Source organism: Eschrichtius robustus, chromosome 1 (genome assembly GCF_028021215.1).
Source record: "Eschrichtius robustus isolate mEscRob2 chromosome 1, mEscRob2.pri, whole genome shotgun sequence".
Classification (NCBI taxonomy): Eukaryota; Metazoa; Chordata; class Mammalia; order Artiodactyla; family Eschrichtiidae; genus Eschrichtius; species Eschrichtius robustus.
In genome coordinates this window covers 180,461,938-180,482,491 of record NC_090824.1, presented here as the reverse complement: position 1 = coordinate 180,482,491, position 20,554 = coordinate 180,461,938, and the positions used below count along the sequence as shown (strand labels likewise).

Sequence of the window (20,554 nt, the reverse complement as noted above, 5' to 3'; positions counted from 1 at the left end):
CTGTGACAGCTCTTAGCCTCTGGGGTCACTCTCACGGGCTCTCTAGTCTCTTCTGTTTGCGGGTTTGACACACTCAGCCCTGTCAGCTGTCTCTGCCCCTTGTAAAGCGTGGCCAGAGTCAGTGTGGAATCTGAATGGTACACTTAGAGCAAAATATACCTTTGAAGGTGGATCTGATTTCTAGAAACAGCCAATGGTCTTTAGGAATCAAGACTCTGTGAGGTGGATGATTGAGATGAGAAAAACTTTTGGTTTAAAAGATCGAATTGAGCAATTATAAAATCTGGCCCAAACTGTCACTGAAAGGATTTATTCCTAGAAGAAATTTACAAAAAAATAAAAAATAGCAACATTATTAGATGAAGTGTAGACCCTCCCAAGGCAAGGAGACGCTCAGTTCTCTGAGAGCAGGCACATCCCAGTAAAATGTAGGCAAAAACTTCAAGAATGCCATTTATAAGTATTGGCAGAAGTGTCATAACTTATGACACGATTGGAGAGAGACCACCAGTTCGTGCTGCAGCTGTGTCCCAACTGCAGTGTGGCTGGGAATTTACAGTGGTGAAATAGTCCAACCCCAGCGGCACCGAGGCTTCCCCACTCTGAGCTGGTGGCCTGTTGCGGGGGCGAGGCCAAGGCCGGTGTGGGCAGCCGCCCTGCCCAGAGCCCCGTGGAGCCAGGTCCTGGACTTTCCCTGAAGCCTGGTTGCCTTTCCAGTAACAAGCATGACTTCAAAGGACTGCCAGGGAGCAGATGGGCAGTTACGCCAGTGAACTCACTCAGCCGCGTGCGTGGGAGTCTTGCGCCGGGGGGTGTTGGAAACCACCCCTGGCAATTCTGGGCTCCAGAACCAAGTCCCGAGGGAGGGGAAGGAGGAGGGATGCAGCCAAAGGACCTGCTTTGAACTTGATCCCCCAAGGCAGAGGTCACACGTGGTGATTCAAGGCACCCCTGCCCGGCTGGCAGGGAGGCAGGGAGGCCCAGGGATGCCACCTGCCTTACTTTCCTCTTTCAAGTCCCACCCAGCCCACTGGCATGCTCTTTCCACCAAGCCTGACTTCCAAACAACACAGGCTTTACCTATCTCTCCTCTCATCCCCAGAGACAAGCCCCGGCCCTATGGGCTGAAACATAACGAGAGTACAAATCAGGATGAGCATCGTGAGAGACGGGCACACGAGGGCAGGCCAGGGAGGGAGGGGAGAAGCGCTGAAGGAGCGAAAGAGGAGGTGTTTGGGAGAAGGGAAGGTGGGGGTGGGCGTGTGGACGGCATTGGCCGGCACAGCGTGGGTGGCTTCACAGAAGGTGGGGGAAGCAGGGGGTTTGCAGCCCGCACAACTAGGGCGGCCCCCGTGGCCCCCACGAGGCCCTTGTGAAGAGGAGAGGGGCCCGTGGTCATGAGGACTAAGTGATGTTTAGCACCTCCTGCAGTGTCTGTCACATTCAGTACCACTTGGGACACCTCCTAAGCTTCACAAAAAAAAGAAAACGAGTTTCAGGTAACTTGTTTCACATTTATAAACACTTTCATTCAGTTCATTTGGCCATTAAGATGGGACTGACAAAACAAAGAGCTTTACAGAGTTTCACAAACACATGGACAGGGAACTGGGAAGAGCACGGTCACATGTGGCCGGAGCTCTGGGTTTGGAAACCAAGCCCGGGGAAGGTGAGGCACCTCGGCTGCTACCACGTTACCTGCATGGACAGTCTTCCCTGCACCTTCCTGCTGTTTGAACTTGTCTTCACAAGACAGAGGTTATTTTCCCCAAATTCAAAATGCTTAGACACTGAATAAATGGTCCAGGAAACGGTTGCACAATAGAACTAGTTAGAAGCCAAAGAGACCCTTGTAGCACAGCCATCACAGCGACTTGTCAGGGATATGGTTCCATGAGGAATTATGTAATATCTTTAAAGGCCACAGAGGCCCGAAAGCATCTTTAGTAACAAGGGCAAGCCTCTTAGGCATGTCTCAATACTCAAAGGGAGTCTAGCTGCACAAAAGCGGCAGAGTATGCCAAGGGCAGAAGCCAGCCAGCCACTGAGAAGCCCTCGGGCACACACGTGCTCGAGCTGCCAGCTCCCTGGACACATGGAGTCCCTGTTGACTCAGCCCCACCCCTTAAAGGCATTTCCAGAACTTAGGTTACTACTGCCCTTGGCAGCTCTGCTTCATGCACAAATACTTGGAGGTTGAAGTTTACGAAATGTGACCTGTTTATCAATGACTAAGTTCCATTAACCTCAGCTTCCAAATGTGAATTCTTACCTCTGGCCCTGGTCGGGCCATCGCAGTGGCCGCCTTTACTGGGGGCGGGCAGTGGGGCGGACGTGGTGGGGGGGTGCATCACAGAATCCTGAGCCTAAGCCACCAAGCTAGGGGCTCCCACACCCAGAAAGTAAACCCGGGGCCTCCTCAAAACGAGGATGGGTTTACAAAACGTTCCCTGAACTTCAGAAGTCCTGCTCAGCTGGGGAAAGAGCTGGCCTCAAGGATCCTGAAGAAGCAGTGAGAATCAGTAACGCCTACCCTGAACTCAACCGGGAGACAGGGCGGCTTCCTAGACCCTAGTGCGCCCCCCAAAGCAAGAGGGCTGGTGGCGGCCTATGGCAGACAGATCCAGGGGGTTGCCAAGGAATCAGGAGGCAGAGGGCATCCCAGGATCACAGGATTCCCTGGGCACCCCCCGCTCCTTAGGGCGATTTATGGTTCTGCCCACCTAGGTCAGAGAATACTGGGTTTGTCTGGCGTTCAGGCTCTTAGGTTATTTCTGGAAACCACCACGTTACCCCCTCTTACCTTGTTGTTGAAGAGGATGTTCATGCAGTTTAGGTGATAAGAAGCGAGGCTGAAGTACATCATTAAGAGCCAGGCTTGTACCTGGTGGGGCAGCCTCACTGGGCTCCGGGGGTCATCCGTGCCCCCGCTAGAAGGACAGTAAGCAGGAGGGAGAGGGAGCCTGCTGGTGACGGCAGTGACTGGCATCTCTGAAGTCTTACAAATTTGGAATGTGTAGGAAAGAGTTTTATTATATTTTTTTGAGTCAAGAGACATTTTAGAAGGACTGCAGCCATCACTCACAAAGGTTTTTATGCTGAAAAGAGCGGGATGGGAGGTGCCCTTTGGCCACCATCCTGTGGCCCAGCCTCTTTTCATGCAAACAGGTGGATTTGTTCCCCAACAGCGTTTTTTTCTTCTAGAGAAGAGGGTGCTTCTGGCCGGGGAGGGCCAGCAGGCGCAGGAGAGGACGTGGTCAGCGAGCAGGAGGCACGGGGCGCTCCCTGGCAGGGTCCAAGCAGGGCTCCGACTTTCCCAGGCCTCGGCAGCTGACAGCCCTGCCTTCTCTTTTCTCAGATATTGAAAGCGGGGCCTGTCCAGTGAGTAGATTAGGAAAGGATATGGGAACTTGTTCCCCATACTTTGAAGCAGGGAAAAAGAGCCTTGTTGTGAAGAGAAGAAACAAAACCTGTTTGGTGACTTGTCATTTCAATGAAGACACAAACCTCACACAGGTGAGCATTCCCCACGCGCCTCCCCTTCCTCCTGGATCACAGGTCGGGGGCGGGGGGGGTGGGGAAGAAAACACCGAAAAACCACCTCTGCTCCTTCAGAGGACGTGGTGACTTGGTGACCAACGTTTCAGAAAAAGTTTCTTGATAAGAGTAAATTGTTTTCATATTTATCTTGGTTCTTCTCTCTTCATTCCTCTTGAATAAACAGAAAGAACTGATTTCTTAGATCATCTGCATAAAAAACATAACCATCAAATCCTCTGAAAGGTCAAATTCCTCACAGCCAGAGCTGTGGGAATTCAGTAAAAGAATACCATTCTTTGTATTTTTCTTTTCCATTATGGTTTACTACAGGATATTGAATATAGTTCCCTGTGCTGTACAGTAGGATCTTGGTGTTTATCCATTCCGTATATACTAGTTTGCATCTGCTAATTGCAAACTCCCAATTCATCCCTCCCCTACCCCTCCTCTCCCTGGGCAACCACAAATCTGTTCTCTGTGTCTGTGAGTCTGTTTCTATTTCATAGATAAGTTCATTTGTTTCATATTTTAGATTCCACATATAAGTGATATCATGTGGTATTTGTCTTTCTCTTTCTGACTTACTTCACTTAGTATCATAATCTCTAGGTCCATCCATGTTGCTGCAAATGGCATTATTTCAGAGAATACAGTTCTGATTTTTTTTTTTTTTTTTTTACAAATAAAAAGGTCAATCAATCCTCAGGGTTCCATAAGGCCTGACTTATCAACTCCATGAAGCTCTTCGCGAAAACTTGTTTCAAATGGGGAGCCTACATTGGGAGCTACCCATTAGGAACTCTGAGTAAAGAATCCTGTATTGTTGAAGTCAGGGGGTGGGGGGAGGAGAGCAAGAACGCAGCTCTGGGGGAGCCCTCTGCATCTTGAGAGACTCAGAGACACTGGAGGGACACCCGCACCTCTGCCTTTTCTCCCCCACAAGCCTTATAAGAGGAGAATGACCCTGGGGAGAGAAAAGCGAAGACCAACATTTCTACCGATTTTGTGAAGATAAGCACGCACGCTAGCCAAATAGAGGAGGAGGAGGAGGAGGGCACTGGACCAGACTCTGTTACCCTGGTAACTGCAGGGCATTACCCTTTGCAGATGAGACTCTGGTTTGGCCATTTGAACATACCTGCCTAAAAGCAGAGGAGAATTTTTTTTTCCTGATTTTAAGTATTAAGGTAAAGAGTTTCATCTTTATCTTAATGGAGACTAAAATGGACTGATTTACAAGCATCACTTGAAAAAAAGAAAACAAACTGAGCACTTAAGAGTCATCTTTCCTTTTCGTTACAAGTTTGCTCTGAAATATGGTCCTTAAGATTCCCTTGAAGATGACCCTTTAAGAACGTCCTATCACAGAGTTATTGCAAGGAAACAAATGCCCCTCAGAAAACGAATTGTTTTTGTTAAGGTGATACATACGAATATAGGTTAGTTCATTAGCAGCTATAATTTGAACCTTGTACAAAATATATGGCTTTAATTACTAGGGTTTTGGGCACAAGAAATGGCCAGAGTAACAGTCAGTATAATTATGAATAAGTAGGTAGAAAAGATTATGAACAAACAGAAGGAAAGGATATAACCATTTAAAAGAAAATACCTGAGAATAAGTACAAAATGCAAAAACAAAGTTGCTTATACTTAAGATAGATCTCTAAATTTATTTTTCAAAAATGCCATTATGAGAACAAATATACTAACATATAGTCAAGTTCACCTTAATCACAACGAAGTCATAGGATAAGAAAGAAAGAAAGAATCCTCAAATATAAGGGATATTTAAAATGTTAGCCATATCAAGACCCTCTATTTTTAAACACTGTGTAACATGGCATCTCGCTATATAAAAAGGAAATAACAGGGCCCAAGAATCCTTTAAACAAATCCAACATAAACAGGAGTAAAATAAAGACTATTTTTAAGAACCTGTAAGATCAAAGCACCTATTTAAATTAAGACCATCAAGAATCTATGAGATTATTTCAACAGGACAAGGCCTGGGCGAGACACTAAATACTGTCGTTCTAAGGAAAACATTACAATCATTTTATGTAACTTACAAGGCAAATTAATACTATGAAAAACGTCCTTCACAGCATATTTAGAAGTTTGAGTTTAAATAATACTCAACAGGAAAGAAACAGATTCTGTGACAGTGGCTGAGACATACAACAAAAGGGTGTGACTTTCAAGTGTGGTCCTTCCGGGTCTATTTTAAGAGGTTTTAGACTCCAGCCTAAAATAGTTTTGATAATAATGCTTGTGGTTACAACTCAGCATGTAAGACATTGTCTGGGACAAAACCAGTTCTTTTCATGCTGTGTAACTTAGTTCGCTGTTTTTTCCCTTTTAAATTAATCCTGAGATCTTGCTCACAGAACATGGGGGATGTTAAGAATCTTTTGTTTCTTCTGTTTAACAGCCACCTTGGAACATGCAAAACTAAAATTAAGTGATAAATTAAAATTAGGTGATAAATGACATCTTTAAAAGCATACTTCACTAACAAAGGAACTCTCTTGCTTAGTTGGAAGCTTATTTGGACTATTACTTTAACTGGGAACAGAACACGTTGAGGAAAAAGCACTTTGGTTCCCCGAAAAGTTATGGAGATGTGTCCTTAAAAGACTTCCTTATTAGGAAGTAACAATTTCTGTGTCATTATCTCAATACTGAGATGGCTTGTGTATCAAAAGAATAGGAAGTGCTTGCATCCTGTAGTTATGTAATAGGGTTTTAAGAAGTTTATATGTAATAATGAATGTGTGTGTGCACACCATCTATATCTGTATATAACATATATGTACCTATAAACACATATTATGTACATGTATATACACAGTACACGCTCATATATGTATCTCCCAGTAACACAGACTCTGTAGTCTGATGAGACTTACTTTCTTAAAACTACCACCTTTTCCAAACTCAACCTTTCCATTCCACTCCCATAACTCAACGTTACAGTAAATCATACTCTAAAGGCTTCAATTTTCAATTAAAAAAAAACCTGGGCAAACCAAATTAGACCAAGAAACAAAGGCATATTTAGGCTAACATACTGTCTTTCACCTTTCAAAAACAAACAAAAAACCAAAACAGTATTTTAAGACACTATGAAAATTGAACAAGCACTTCTTTATTTTGTTGGAAAGGAGGGGACGGTCCCTTTCTTAGAGAAACAAGCATGAGAGATCTAAAGTGGCTTTCGTGTCATGCACTTCGGATAAAAGGTTAGATTAGAGACTCAATAACAAAAAAATCAGACCCAATCCCCCTCCTCCTAGATCCAAAAAACATATGGCATTTACAAAACATTGAAACCTGTAAGTGTTCAAGGTTATTCTCCGCGCTCTTGGAAACGGGAAGATGTGCGGAACACTCTCGTTCGGAAGTATGTCCCAGCTCGGATGCGGGCCAGAGCGGGGCAGCCAGTCCGCTGACTGCCGGACCCCCATCCCTGGTCCTCCACGGGGTTCCGCAGTCCGGGCTTTGCTACTGCGCTGTGCGCATGCGCACATCCATGTTGGGGCCACAAGTACCTGGTCACCTTAACTCCCCCAGCGCGGCCCACTCTCCGTCACAAGTTCTCCTTCAGGAGGCCGAGCTTCCGCAGGGCCTCCCGACGGGCCTCCTCCGTGGAGCCGCGGCCCGAGAACTGGACAGTGATGCCCTGGGGTCTGAACCCCACCGCCCGGGGGAGCGAGCCCGACCGCTTCCTGGCGTCCTGGCCGCAGTCCGGCTGCCGGGGCGCAAGTTTGCTGGCGAGGGCCGGGTCCGGACGGAAGGTGACCGTCTTCCCTGCAGAGACAAAGGGCCCGGGATGGCTCTTGAGGATGTCGTGGAGGCTCTGGAAGCCGTTGGCCATCGGCAGGGGCTGTTCTGTCTGCACGCCTCTGGACTGCTGGCCGCCGTGCGCCCCTGCCCGCGCGGGAACAGCCTCCCGGGCTGGGCCCGGCTGGCTCTGCTCCGGGGAGACGCTTCTCCTCTGCTTGGCGGGCTCGCCCCTCTGGGCCTGGTCCTCCGTTTCCCCCACGGAGAGGAAGGAGACCCCATTGATGTTGGCCAGGACCTGGGCTTTGCGCTCCTGCACGTTGACCGCGGCCTTGGAGATGGTCTTATTGAAGGCCTTCCCCGCGCTGTTGGTCACGCTGATGTTGCTTGGGAAGCGGTGGATCTTGGGCGCCGGCTGTGCGGCGTGTCTGTGCCACAGCGAGTGTTCTCCGTGTCGAGGGGCCACGGAAGTCAGCGTCCTCCATCCTGCAGGCCTGCCCTCTTTGGTCGGGGATGTGGGCGAGAGCCCTTCGTTCCCTGCCAGCTTCTCAGACATCTTCTGGGCGATGACGAGCGGAGTGGGGACCGAGCGGGCCAGTTTGGGGTGCTCTGCTGGAGGAGGAGGGGGCTCTCTCCCGGGGTGGGCCGGGGCTGCTGCGGGGACAGGGCGGGGAGGCGGCAGGGGCAGGGCCTCGGGACCTGGGGGGTCTGGGGGGGGAGACTTCTCAGCATCCTCTTTCCTGAGGACAGGGGTGTCTTCCTTTCCAACAGCGCCAGCCCCTGAAAAGTAGCAAGTATCCTCATAAGCTACCACCATATGCAGAAATAAATGCATCACGTTTCCTTTTCACTGAATTTACAAAAGTCTCAAAGGGATTCAATACCAATTTCAACAGTACCTCTTGTAAGCTAAACTCCCTCCACCCTATTCCCTGGACTAGCGAAAGAGAACATAGTATATGATTCTCATAATCACCTGACGAGAAAGAATGAATTAGCAGTGGTGAAAGATGTGCAAGCCAGAAACAGTCAGTACCTGGGAAGCATATGGTAAAGGCAAGTTTCTAAGGAGCCATCATCCTGAGACATGTAACAGGAGGAAACCACAGCTTACCTTACGGGGGATTTTACAAAGGGAAATGGAGGCTGGGAAGTTTGTGGTACCCACCAACCCCTCCCTCAGGTCTTTCTAGATGAAGGATAATTGGATGTGTCACTTTCCTCTAGAAATAGAAATGTTTCCTGACAGCCTCCAGTACAGTTTAATACACCAGCGTATGATTCTTTACTATATCCTAACATACGTGATCACAGATCACCTAACACTTTTCTGCACTAGTATTTATACACCCGTGTCTGCTGCAAAATTGGGAGCTATGTATTATATGTATCTTTGTATCCTCAGAATCTCACACGACGCCTGCCACAGAGTGGGCACTTAAAATTGTTATGAAAACATCATGTTAGAGAATTGATGGGCAAGTGGCTTACTTTCAAAAAAATGTTTTCCGTGGCACAATTATATGATCTGACATTTTTAAGGGATCAGTGGTTCAAATTAATTTTAGGAACTAAACTTCAAAGAAGAAGAGATAAAAAGGGGAAGTTCATATTAAGTCTCTTCTTTGAAGAGCTGGCTGCAAACTCAGCCCCATATTTGAAACATATAACCAATAGTACATGAAATTCTGTGTAATACACAGCCTTGCTTACAAAAAATAAAGAGGTGGGGATATATTTCTAGAGGCTTGTGACAAATGGAAGTATTTTGTAGTCAACAGAGCAAAGATATTTTCCCTCCTATTTTTCCTTCATCTTTTCCAATCCTTATCCCCTTGTCCACATTTCCAATATCTTTTCCAACCAGGAAAAAAAAAAAAAAAAATTGGAAGAACGTTTTCTCCTTGTCCATGTCCCTCTGGTTCTATCACAGAACTCAAGGGGCAAAAAGCATACCTCTCCTCTGATGCCAACCTGAATCAAGCAAACTTTACAAAGCAGATGCTGAGCTGAATTTTTGTTCTGGTCATTTTTGTTTTCCTGAACCAACTGACTTTGCAGTTCAAACACTCCCACCTTGGAATAGGGGTATAATCTTGCACAAGAATTGAGATTCAACCTCAAAGGCTAAAGTACAAATCCTTTATATATTTTCTTTGTAGAATGGGATTGTTTCCTGAAGCCATTTCCAGTTTTCTTTTTTCTTTTATCCATGTATGCAATGTTTGTTTGCCCAATTGGTCTCATTCTTTATTCTCGCCCTTTTGAAATTTCCCTTCCATGTGTTTTCATCCTAATATGCCATGAAAGCACCTACTTGGTTGGACAATCAGACTACCAAGAGGATGCTTCTACCCTACAAAAATCTGATCAGCCCCACGAGCTGCTATACTGGCTGGAAACACAGAGAACACGACAGAAAGGAGGGCCTCTGTGTCTGGTACCACACGACAAGCCACGTCAGAGGTGGGGGACCTGTTCTCTGGTCCTCACCTGCTGCCTCCGTCACATCCCGAGGGCTCTCGGGTTCCCCGGCTCCAGGGCCCAGCTGCACTAAGTCCACGACATCCTCTGGCTCGGAGGGACCAGAAGCGCTCTCTTCCAGAGACCGCGGAGAGTGGCCCTGAGCATCACCATCACACAGCACCTGCTCCTCAAAGTCGTCTTCCAGGGAATCAATCGTCTCTTCAAAAAACAGGAGGACGTCCTTTTCCTCATGTGTGAGGTACTTCAGGCTCTCGTCATCCTGTACAAAAGGTTTGGACATGAGGAATAAAAGCAACAGTGGTTTCACTGAAGGGAAAAAAAACCCACAACAATGTAGGGATCAATACAGAGCCTGGGGTGGAATTCACGGCACCCTCCAATTTCCCGTCTGGGGAGAGTGCACCACCCAGGCAACCCCGCTGGCGCACCTCTGCCTGTGTGTCCCTCACCATTCGACCTGCATGAGAAAGAAGGTTGTCCAAAAGGTGTAGCAGATTACGGATCTTAGACACTTTTGTTCCTCGTGAGCCAATGACAAGAAAGCAATTCTTCAGTATCTCCTTGGAAGAGGTCTTTTCAACTTACTGCTAACAGATATGCTTGGTTTCCCCGTAATAGCAATGGGGGGAATCTTTAGTTAAAGACAGTGGAGTGAACTCACATATTTATCTCCTCTCCCTCCAGAAACCTCACTAAAACAAAAATGGGCTTTATCTTTTTTTAAAGATACAAGTCACAAAAACAAATAGAATAGGAAATGAGGTGATAGCAACAACATTTGGGAAGGTAGACAGCAGAAGGACAGGTGGTGACTGACTCAGAGGATCCAAGAAAGGTGAATTTTAGTCAGCAGCTGGGGGTGGGGCCGGAATCAACCTGCTGTGGCATGGAGAGCCCTCACAAGGCTCAGCACAGCGTCGGGGAGGTGCTGGGCAGTTCTGGAAGTCTGGCTAAGATGACATTTGAAAGAGCAGAACTGGATGAGAGTCTCTTTCAGAAGCCATCAGGTCACCCAGGCAGAAAACCAGATGTTTATTCTTAAAGAAGGTAAAGCCGGGGGGCATCAAGCCAAGTTCGTGGTAAAGAACCGTACTGAAAACTGGGAGTCAGGGAATCAAACTGACCCTCTGGACAGAGGATTGGAAGGGTCTTCTCTGGGGAAGTGAATGGTCCAAGAGCCAAGAGGTGGACACCTTGGGCTCCCCAGGGAAACAGCTCAGCAAGACCACTCTACCAGTGACATGAGCGTCAGTCAACAAACCCCAGCACAGAATTCTTAATCAGTTTCTTAACATTCTACTCTTAAGTGTGTTCATATAGCTAATGATCACCAAGCAGCTGAGAAAAACCTTTAACATGAAAGACACATCAAAACAAGATAAGAAGGAAAAAAGGGCAACTTACAAGAAACAAACTATGCAGGATGGTGAAAATTCCAAAAAGATGATCATGGACATCATCAGAGGGATCAGAGGAGAGACTGAAACCATAAACAAGAATCTGATGCTCTTTTTAAAAACTAGAAGACAGAAAAGAGCTCTTAGAAATTAAAACTATGACAGAAAAAAAATGAAATAGAAGCCTAGAGATAAAGTAGAGAAACCGGAAAAGTACAATAAAAAGTCAAAAAAAATTGTTTTAAGCGGAAAACTAGAGAATACGAGTGGGAGGGCCAACATCTGAATAATGTGTTCCAGAAAGAGGAATGAGGAAAAATAGAGGGGAAGAAATGATCAAAGTAAACAAGTAAAATTATTCAAGGAAATGTCCTTGAACAGAAGGATGTGAGTTTCCAGATCAAAGGGTCGTGAGAATAACCTGATGAACAGGAATAAAACAGACCTATGCCAAGGCCCATCCCTTGAAACTTCAGCCATGGGAGATGAGGCGAGATCCTAAAAGCTTCCCAGAGTGGAAAACGGGTCACATAACAAAACATCAGGAGTCAGAACAGCAACAGACTTCTCAGCAGCAGCTTTGGAAGCCAGAAGACAATGTTGTGATTCCTTTAAAATTCCAGATGAATTCAGAACTAGAATTCGTACATAATCAAGTTAAAGTTAGAGTAGAATAATGGTGTGTTGGGTTTTTTTTAAATTTATTTATTTAATTTATTTATTTTTGTCTGCGTTGGGTCTTCGTTGCTGCTTTCTCTAGTTGTGGTGAGAGGGGCCTACTCTTCGTCGCAGTGTGCGGTCTTCTCATTACGGTGGTTTCTCTTGTTGCGGAGCACGGGCTCTAGGCGCGCGGGCTTCAGTAGTTGTGGCGCACGGGCTCAGTTGCTCCGCGGCATTGGGATCTTCCTGGACCAGGGCTCGAACTTGTGTCCCCTGCATTGGCAGGTGGATTCTTAACCACTGCACCACCAGGCAAGTCCCAATAATGGTGTTTTTAAGACACACAAGGTCTAACCAGCAGATCTCCCATGCATGCCTTTCTCAGGAAGCTACTGCAGGGGGGTGGAGGTAGGGCTGTTCCCCTAGACAAGGGAGGAACCAAGAAGAAAAACCTGGGAGCCAGAATATAGGAGAGAATGAGAGAAAGCGAGGGAACCCCAGGATAACGGTGCTGTCCCCAGGATGTCAGCTGTGCAGTGAACAACCAGCCTAGTTCAGAGCAAGCCATGGGGCCACACAGAACATGAACAAAGCAAGCAAATAAAACCAAAGCAATTATCAACCACAGGAAAAACTAAAGTTATGAGACAAAGCATGTATCTGTGAGTCAATTCCTCTATAGCAACACATACACACACAGACACAGGTATACTAATTATATCAGTATTTATGGTAGCAAGAAAATGAGAAACCACCTAAAATGTCCAACAATAAAGGTATGGTTGAACAAATCAGGGCACATTCACAGATGGAATATTATACAGCCATTTTAAATGGTGTTTTCAAAAGAATATAATGTTAAGTGAAAAAAAATGCAGATAAGCAAGAGTTGCCTCGATTTAAATATCAATATATGCATACTTCATATATCCACAAATACAAAAAGTACTGAAAGGATAAAATGTCAATAGTGGGGGAAAATGAAGGTAAATAACAAACAGGATAGAGTTAAAAGTCATTGCCTCCAGTGAGTCGGAAATGGGGGGAGGGGTACAAGTAAGACTAATGCTTTTTATAAACCTTATAAAAGTATTTGAGTCTCTACGATGAAAATAAATTTTGGTAAAACAACAGGAAAAAATACAGTGGAAGCAAAGGTGACTAAGAGTTGGTCCATGTGGTATAGAATAATGCACTTCATACCGTGATCTGAGAGGTCTTCAAATGCCCACCTATCCAGGCCCATCACAGAGCCTGCAGTGTCCAGAGGTTTAGAGACTTCTCTTTAGTTTCAGGCACAGTATATACTTGTCTGGGGGATGATTAGCACAAGAACACATGCAAATTTCTCAAACTAGCTTGGCCATGTTAGCTGAATCCTGAAGGAAGTCCACTCAGGAAAAGGGGACTGTCTATGGCACGGGTTCAGTAAACAGGAATAACAGAATATTGCTGGGGAGAGATACTACAGCATGGCTTAGGTAGCAGAACAGAACACTGCTGGGAAGAGAAGCAGTATATACCTATATACAACTGCTGGGTCGTAAGATACGTGTCTGCTTTGGTAGACATAGCCTAACAGTTCTCGCAAGCGGCTGGACCAACACACACTGGTTGGTGCATGGCCCTGCGTGTGGTAGCATCTCCTTCTGATATTCAGTACATTCCCAAGAAGACAGCAGTGTTGAGAGTCTTTTCCTCATAATACTTAACTGGCTGTTTGGAGATCCTCTTATGAAGTGCCTGTTCAAGTCTTTTGCCTATTTTTCTATCAAGCTGTCTTTAAAGAAATAATCTGTAGGAGTTCTTTTATGCATACTTGATACAAATCCTTTGTGGGTGTATTTATTGCAAATATTTTTTCCTACCCAGTGGCTTGCTTTTTCTCTTCTGTTAATGGGGGTCTTCTGGAGACTAGTCCTTAATTTTAGTGTAGTACAATGTATCAGTCTTTTCTTTAGAGCTTTTTGTGTCCTATTTTAAGACACCACTACCTACTCCATGGTCATGAAGATATCCACCTGCTTTTATTTATTCTAAAAGCACGGTTGTTTTTAAACTTCCATATTTAGTTCTACAATTCATCGGAATGAACTTTTGTGTATGGTGTGAGGTCACAATTCGCTGTTTCCTACAATGATACCCAACTGTTCCAGCAAAACTGCTTGAAAACAATATCGTTTTGGGACTTCCCTGGTGGCGCAGTGGTTAAGAATCCACCTGTCAATGCAGGGGACACAGGTTCGAGCCCTTGTCCAGGAAGATCCCACATGCCTCGGAGCAACTAAGCCTGTGCGCCACAACTACTGAGCTTGCGCTCTAGAGCCCACGAACCACAACTGCTGAGCCTGTGTGCCACAACTACTGAAGCCCACGTGCCTAGAGCCCATGCTCTGCAATAAGAGAAGCCACCACAATAAGAAGCCTGCACACGGCAATGAAGAGTAGCTCCTGCTCGCCACAACTAGAGAAAAGCCTGTGCGCAGCAACGAAGACCCAATGCAGCCAAATAAATAAATTAAAAAAAAAAAGACTATCGTTTCCCCACTGCAGGTCCCCTTGGTTGTAAATCAGGTGACAGTGCATGAGTCCATCTGTTTCTAGATTCTCTTTTCTGTTCATTTGTGTACTTGTCTGTTTGTACAATGATAAAACACCATTTTAATTATAACATTATAGTATGTCCCAAGTTTGAAGCCCTCCTGTTTTGCTGTTCTTCTTTACGTCTGTGCTGGCCCTTTTTATTTCCAGTATCAGCTGGTCAGTTTCCATATACACATAAATATACACACACACCCATGCTGGGATTTTGATTGGACTCCATGGAAGTTCTTCAAGTTGAGTAGAACTGATGTCTTACAATATTTTTTCTATCCGTATGGTATACTTATTTAGATTAGGGGCTCTTAAAGTGTGGTCCTTCACCCAGCAGTGGCAGCAGCACCCGCGAACTTGTTAGAAATACAAATTCTTGGGCCCCATCTCAGATCTACTGAATCAGAAACTTTAAGGGGTTGGGCCTTCAATCTCTTTCAACAGACCCTCTGGGTAATACTGATGAACTAACGTTTGATATGCCTTGATCCGGTTCTTTATTTTCTCTCAATAATATCTTGTAGTTTCCAGTGTAGAGATTTTACAGATTTTGTTATCTCTCCTCTTAAGGTATTTGATGTTTTGTGATGCTATTAGAAATGGCATCACTTTTAACATTTTCTAAGTGTTTCTGGTCTATAGAAATACAAGATATACTGACCTTGAAATAAGCAAATTTAACAAATTTGCTGCACAGTACTAATAGTTTATCTGAAGGTGCTTTTCGGTCTTCTACATAAACAGTGGTGTCTATAAATGAGAGGTTTTTATGTCCTCCTTTCCATTCCTCATGCCTTTCGTTTTCTTCATTCTGCCTTATCGTACCACCAGCGTCCTCCAGTTAGCTGAACAGAAGTGGCATCTTCGTCTCGTTCCCAATGTTGGGGAGAAAGCTTTCAGTATTCCACCATTAAGCACAGTGTTTGCTGTGGGTTTTTAAAAGATGATCTTCATCAGATTAAGAAAGCGCTCTTCTATTCCTAGTTTGCTAAGTGTGTTTGTCTTTAAAATAATGAATGGGTTTTGAACTCTGTCAAAGGCTTTTTCTTCATTTATTGCAGTGGTTCTCAGCTGGGGATGATTTTACCCTCCCTGGGGCATTTGGCAATGTCTGGAGACAATTTTAGTTGTCACAATTTTCTCCCTTATTCTGTTAATGTACTGAAGTATGGTGATTGATTTTCAACTCTTAAACCAACCTTGCATTCTTGGAATAAGTCCAACTTGGTTGTGATGTTATTAGCCTTTTTATACAACACTGAATCTGATTTGCTAACATTTTGTTTAGAATTTTTGCATATATATCCCCAAGACAGATTATAATTTTCCTTTCATTATAATCAGATTTTGTATGGATTTCCTTTCTTAAGTTTGAACTTAGGAAACAGTGTGCCCTTAGATTTTAGTTCGTGGCATATCTTTCTGTTCCACTTCTTTTGAGATTGGGTGGGGCTGGGAGGGAGGGAACAGAGTGATTTTAAGGAAAATTTTTCTCCAGTTCAAATTATAACAGTTTCGTATTAACTAGATCTCTGTAAGTTTATCAGTTTACATATCTAGCAGTTGTGTAGCCCTTAAGAACTTCAATTTTTCCCTCTAATAAGAGGATCCGTGTGAAGGGACATTAGAAGAGTAGCAGGATACTACAGGGGAAAATGGGCACAAGGCATTCCTTATTTAATACTTTTTATTGAGCAATGAGCCAAAGAAGAGAGGAATAGGTTTTAACAAAAGAACCAGGGTTAAAATCTTATAAGTCCTTCATGTCTACAGAATATATGACTAATGGGTTTACACTTCATTCTGAGAACTCCAGGATCTGGCCCTACCTACCTTTTAAATTTATTTATTTATTTACTTACTTTTGGCTGTGTTGGGTCTTCGTTGCTGCGCATAGGCTTTCTCTAGTTGCGGCAAGTGGTGGCCACCCTACCTACCTTTTTTTTTTTTTTTTTTTAATGGTAGGTTTCTGCTTTTAAGATTTATTTATTTATTTTATTGATTGATTGATTGGTTGCTATGTTGGGTCTTCGTTTCTGTGCTAGGGCTTTCTCTAGTTGCGGCAAGTGGGGGCCACTCTTCATCGCGGTGCGCGGGCCTCTCACTATCGTGGCCTCTCTTGTTGCGAAGCACAGGCTCCAGACGCGCAGGCTCAGTAGTTGTGGCTCACGGGCCTAGTTGCTCCATGGCATGTGGGATCTTCCCAGACCAGGGCTCGAACCCGTGTCCCCTGCGTTAGCAGGCAGATTCTCAACCACTGCGCCACCAGGGAAGCCCCTACCTACCTTTTAAATGTCACTCCTACTCCTCTTCCCTTTATACTCTATAGCAGGGCTGGTAAACTTTTTCTGTAAATGGCCAGATAGTAAATATTTGGGGCTTTGTAGTCTTAGTGGTGGCAACTATTCAACTCTGTCAACGCAGTGTGAAAGTTACAGGTGATATGTAAATGAATGAGCTTATTAGCTTTGTTACAATAAAACTTTATTTACAAAAACAGGCGGGGGGCCACATTTAGTCCACAGAGTGCGGTTTGCTAATTCTTGCCCTATAATCAAATCAAATCACTTGCTATTTCCTAGACCCGTTTCTCTGTCAGCAATGCCCGTGACTGCACAGCCACATCTCACCTGTCCTTCCTGGTCCAATTTAAATGTCACCACACCTCCAGCCTACTCCCATAGCACCCACTGAATCATGCATTCAAATATTTGAGCATCTAGTAAGCATCGGGCAATGTATATACGAGGGTGTAAATAATGTTCTTGCTGTCTGGTTTAGCCCGTCTAATGAGGGCTTCAGACAAGAAAGTAGACAAAATGGCTATGACAAGGTGACTGTGGCGAGTTAGGAAAACATAGTATGGGTGTCAATTCACACTTTTGGGGCAGGGGGTATGATATGGAAAAACTCTGGAGATGTAATGATTGTCAGTAATCTAAAAGAAGTGGGCGAGAGTTAAACAAAAAGGGACCAGGGGTAGTTAGATACGTATTTTGGAGAGATCACATTGGCTATAGTGTGGAAAATAGGAAACAGTATGGACAACTGAATATGGAAACAATTTAGACAAAAGTTAAAAGTCACCTAAAGTAGAGCCATGGTGATGGGAAGAGAGAAGCAGATGGAGTTGAGGGTTATTTAACCGGAAGAATCGACTCTTTGTATAAAATTCTATTTTTTACTGTAGTTGTTCATCACGCATGCATTTCACCTTTGCTGGACTTTATATGTAGAGGAAAGAGCCATGTCTGAGGCATCTGTGAACTCTGCACAGAGCTGAGAGTTTGTCTCGTGTCCAGGATGCAGTCACTGTAACTGCAGTGTCAGCTGCCTCCTCACCATGTAGGTCTGTCTTGGCCCTCTGGCCACCAGAACACGAAACTTTCATAAAAAATCCAGTGACGCTACTCGTTTTGTGATTTTTCTAGACGTATTGCGGGTTGGCGGGTGGCACAGAGCATCCTGCCTCCTCTTTCCTCCTCTTTCCTCTTAATCTAGCCTGAGTCTCGCTAGATTACCCCGCGCCCATCATTCAGTACACACCACACCAACCCTGCTCCTCCCAGAGTCACCCTAAGACATTTTGCATTTTTCTTCTCTCCATGCAGAGAAGTTCAGCTTGGTGATTCAACCACCACCACGACAAAAAACCCTGCAAGTCTAAAATGAGTAGGGCTCTTAGCATGACAAAGATCCCTCTAGTTAATAATTACATCCACTATGGATGTTGTTAGGGTGATGTGATAATGGTAACAACCAGAACCAAAAAAGTCTTAGCCCCAACTATTTGTTGAATTAAACATCTTGGGGAAATAAATTCATGCTCTCTACCCTTTTCCTCCTACTTTGACCTTCCCAACTCAGTGTTTCACTAGGGTTATTCCCAAGATTTTAGATAATCTATTGATACTTTGGCTGGGTATAATGATTTCTCTTTGGTTAGACAGACAGTAGAATTAAATAGGCAACTGACCTGTAACACGCCATCAGCTTAAGACACACGCCCATTTCCCAGTTAAGTGAGCGGCAAAAGTGAGAATGGGGTATATAAACCCCACACGTCCAATCCAACCTCAAAGCAAGGAGTCCCAACATAAGATTTCATTTGGAAAATAAGCTGAGAAAGGGAAGCTCCTATTCAACCATTTTATGTTGTGCGACAAACTACAGGACTCACGGGCTGACAGATGCAACACCGAGATCAATCAGTCCAGCTCCCTCACCTGAAGGTGTGAAAACCGGGTGCAGAGGCAATGTAATGACTTTCCAAGGGTCGCACAACTATTTTGTAGAGCGGCCAAGGCCAGAACCAGTTCTCTGCTTGCTTTCTGTTCTGTTCTACTTATTTCCCTTTCTTTTTATAAATTTATTTATTTATTTTTGGCTGCATTGGGTCTTCATTGCTGTGCGTGGGCTTTCTCTAGTTGCGGCGAGCGGGGGCTTCTACTCTTCGTTGCGGTGTGCTGGCTACTCATTGCGGTGGCTTCTCTTGTTGCGGAGCACAGGCTCTAGGCACACGGGCTTCAGTAGTTGTGGCTCGCAGGCTCTAGAGCGCAGGCTCAGTAGTTGTGGTGCACGGGCTTAGTTGCTCCACGGCATGTGGGATCTTTCCGGACCAGGGCTTGAACCCGTGTCCCCTGCATTGGCAGGCAGATTCTCAACCACTGCTCCACCAGGGAAGTCCCCATAGATCAGTTTTAACCAGGCCGGTCAGCGATCAGAGCCCCAGGTCCTGGCAGACTCAGATTCTTGCATCGTCAACTATCCAAGGTGTCTCTCGAGCATTAGAGGCTGGAGGACAGGCTGGGTGACTTGTTCGTGATCAGCCTGGCCTTGAGTCTTGACCTAAGGGGCGGGGCCAAACACGCCGTGGACTCTGTTGCCTAATTCCCCAAACAAGAAGCTGCCCTCCAAATGAACCCCAACTCTGCCTGTACCTAGGAGAGGGAAGGAAGCAGAAACAGAGAAAAGCTGCAGTGCCAAGGGCTGGTGAGCCAGGAATTCAGGGTCAGAAAAGGGGCACGTGGCCCTTGGCTGAGAGAGTTCCTGTCTACACCTCTATTCCCAGGACATGCTGCCGCTGCCTCTCTCAGGCAGGGACGTTAAAGAGGAAGACGTGGGCCTCGGGGAAGAGGCAGAGCCTGAAGGGCAAGGCAGCGAGCACAGGCACATCTGTGGAGCCAGGAAGCAGATGAGAGGTTGCCCAGGGCCTAGGGCAGTTGGAGGGAAGCGGGGAGTGACTGCTAGTGGGCATGGGGTTTCTTTTGGGTGATGAAGATATTCTAAATTTGGTTGTGATGATGGTTGCACATCTCTGTGAATCTACTAAAAACCACTGAATGGCATACTGTAATGGGTGAGCCACAGGGTATGTGAATTACACCTCAATAAAGCTATTACAATACATTTAAGAAAAAAAAGCAAGGCAGTGGCCCAGTGGCCCCATGTGAGGAGGGAAGAGAGCTGGTGCCCTGGCCAGGGTGGGCCCTGCTTGACCACTGGAGCTATTGGACGAGAGATTTGCTAACTCAGTTCCCAAAGAACTAAGCAGAGAGGAAATGAAGATAAGAAAACATAGCAGCTTTCTTGGAAAGGGGTAAATGGAAGAGAACGAACATTTGTCCCTATTATTTGGAAGGTAGTAGGCTGACAGCAGAAAAATTTTTTTTAATTCCCTTTCTATCAATGAAGTTTTTAATGCGCCAATTTGGGATGTGGAATAAAGGGAAGTTCTTTAAGGCTACAAATCTCCTGATGCTAAAAGAACGGTCTAGAAAACCATCCCTCACCTGTGCTACCCAACCTACCATGCTGACTGCAGGTGATGTCTACAAGCCTCTCAGGGAAACACTGTTTTGCTTCAAGAACTTGGGAATACATACATTTCTACCCTAATCTATGTATTATGATGGTGAAGAAATAATTTCTAATGTATTCAAACCAGAAAGTTCAAAACGCCAAATCTACTGCATTTCTACCCTAATCTACGTATTATGATGGTGAAGAAATAATTTCTAATGTATTCAAACCAGAAAGTTCAAAACGCCAAATCTACTGCATTTCTACCCTAATCTATGTATTATGAT

At 45.1% G+C, this 20,554-nt stretch overlaps 1 protein-coding gene across 1 annotated transcript in view; it reads right to left on the bottom strand.

Annotated features, from left to right (window-relative positions):
• Window positions 1–6,270: 6,270 nt before the first annotated feature.
• Window positions 6,271–20,554, bottom strand: part of PROSER2 (proline and serine rich 2) — a 39,760-nt gene continuing 25,476 nt past the window's right edge. Inside the window, exons 3-4 of the mRNA XM_068538405.1 lie at window positions 9,820–10,072; window positions 6,271–8,106 (exon numbers count right to left, since the gene is read on the bottom strand). Of these exons, the coding sequence (XP_068394506.1) occupies window positions 7,133–8,106; window positions 9,820–10,072 (1,227 nt within the window). The 3' untranslated portion in view covers window positions 6,271–7,132. The remainder of the gene's footprint in view (window positions 8,107–9,819; window positions 10,073–20,554) is intronic.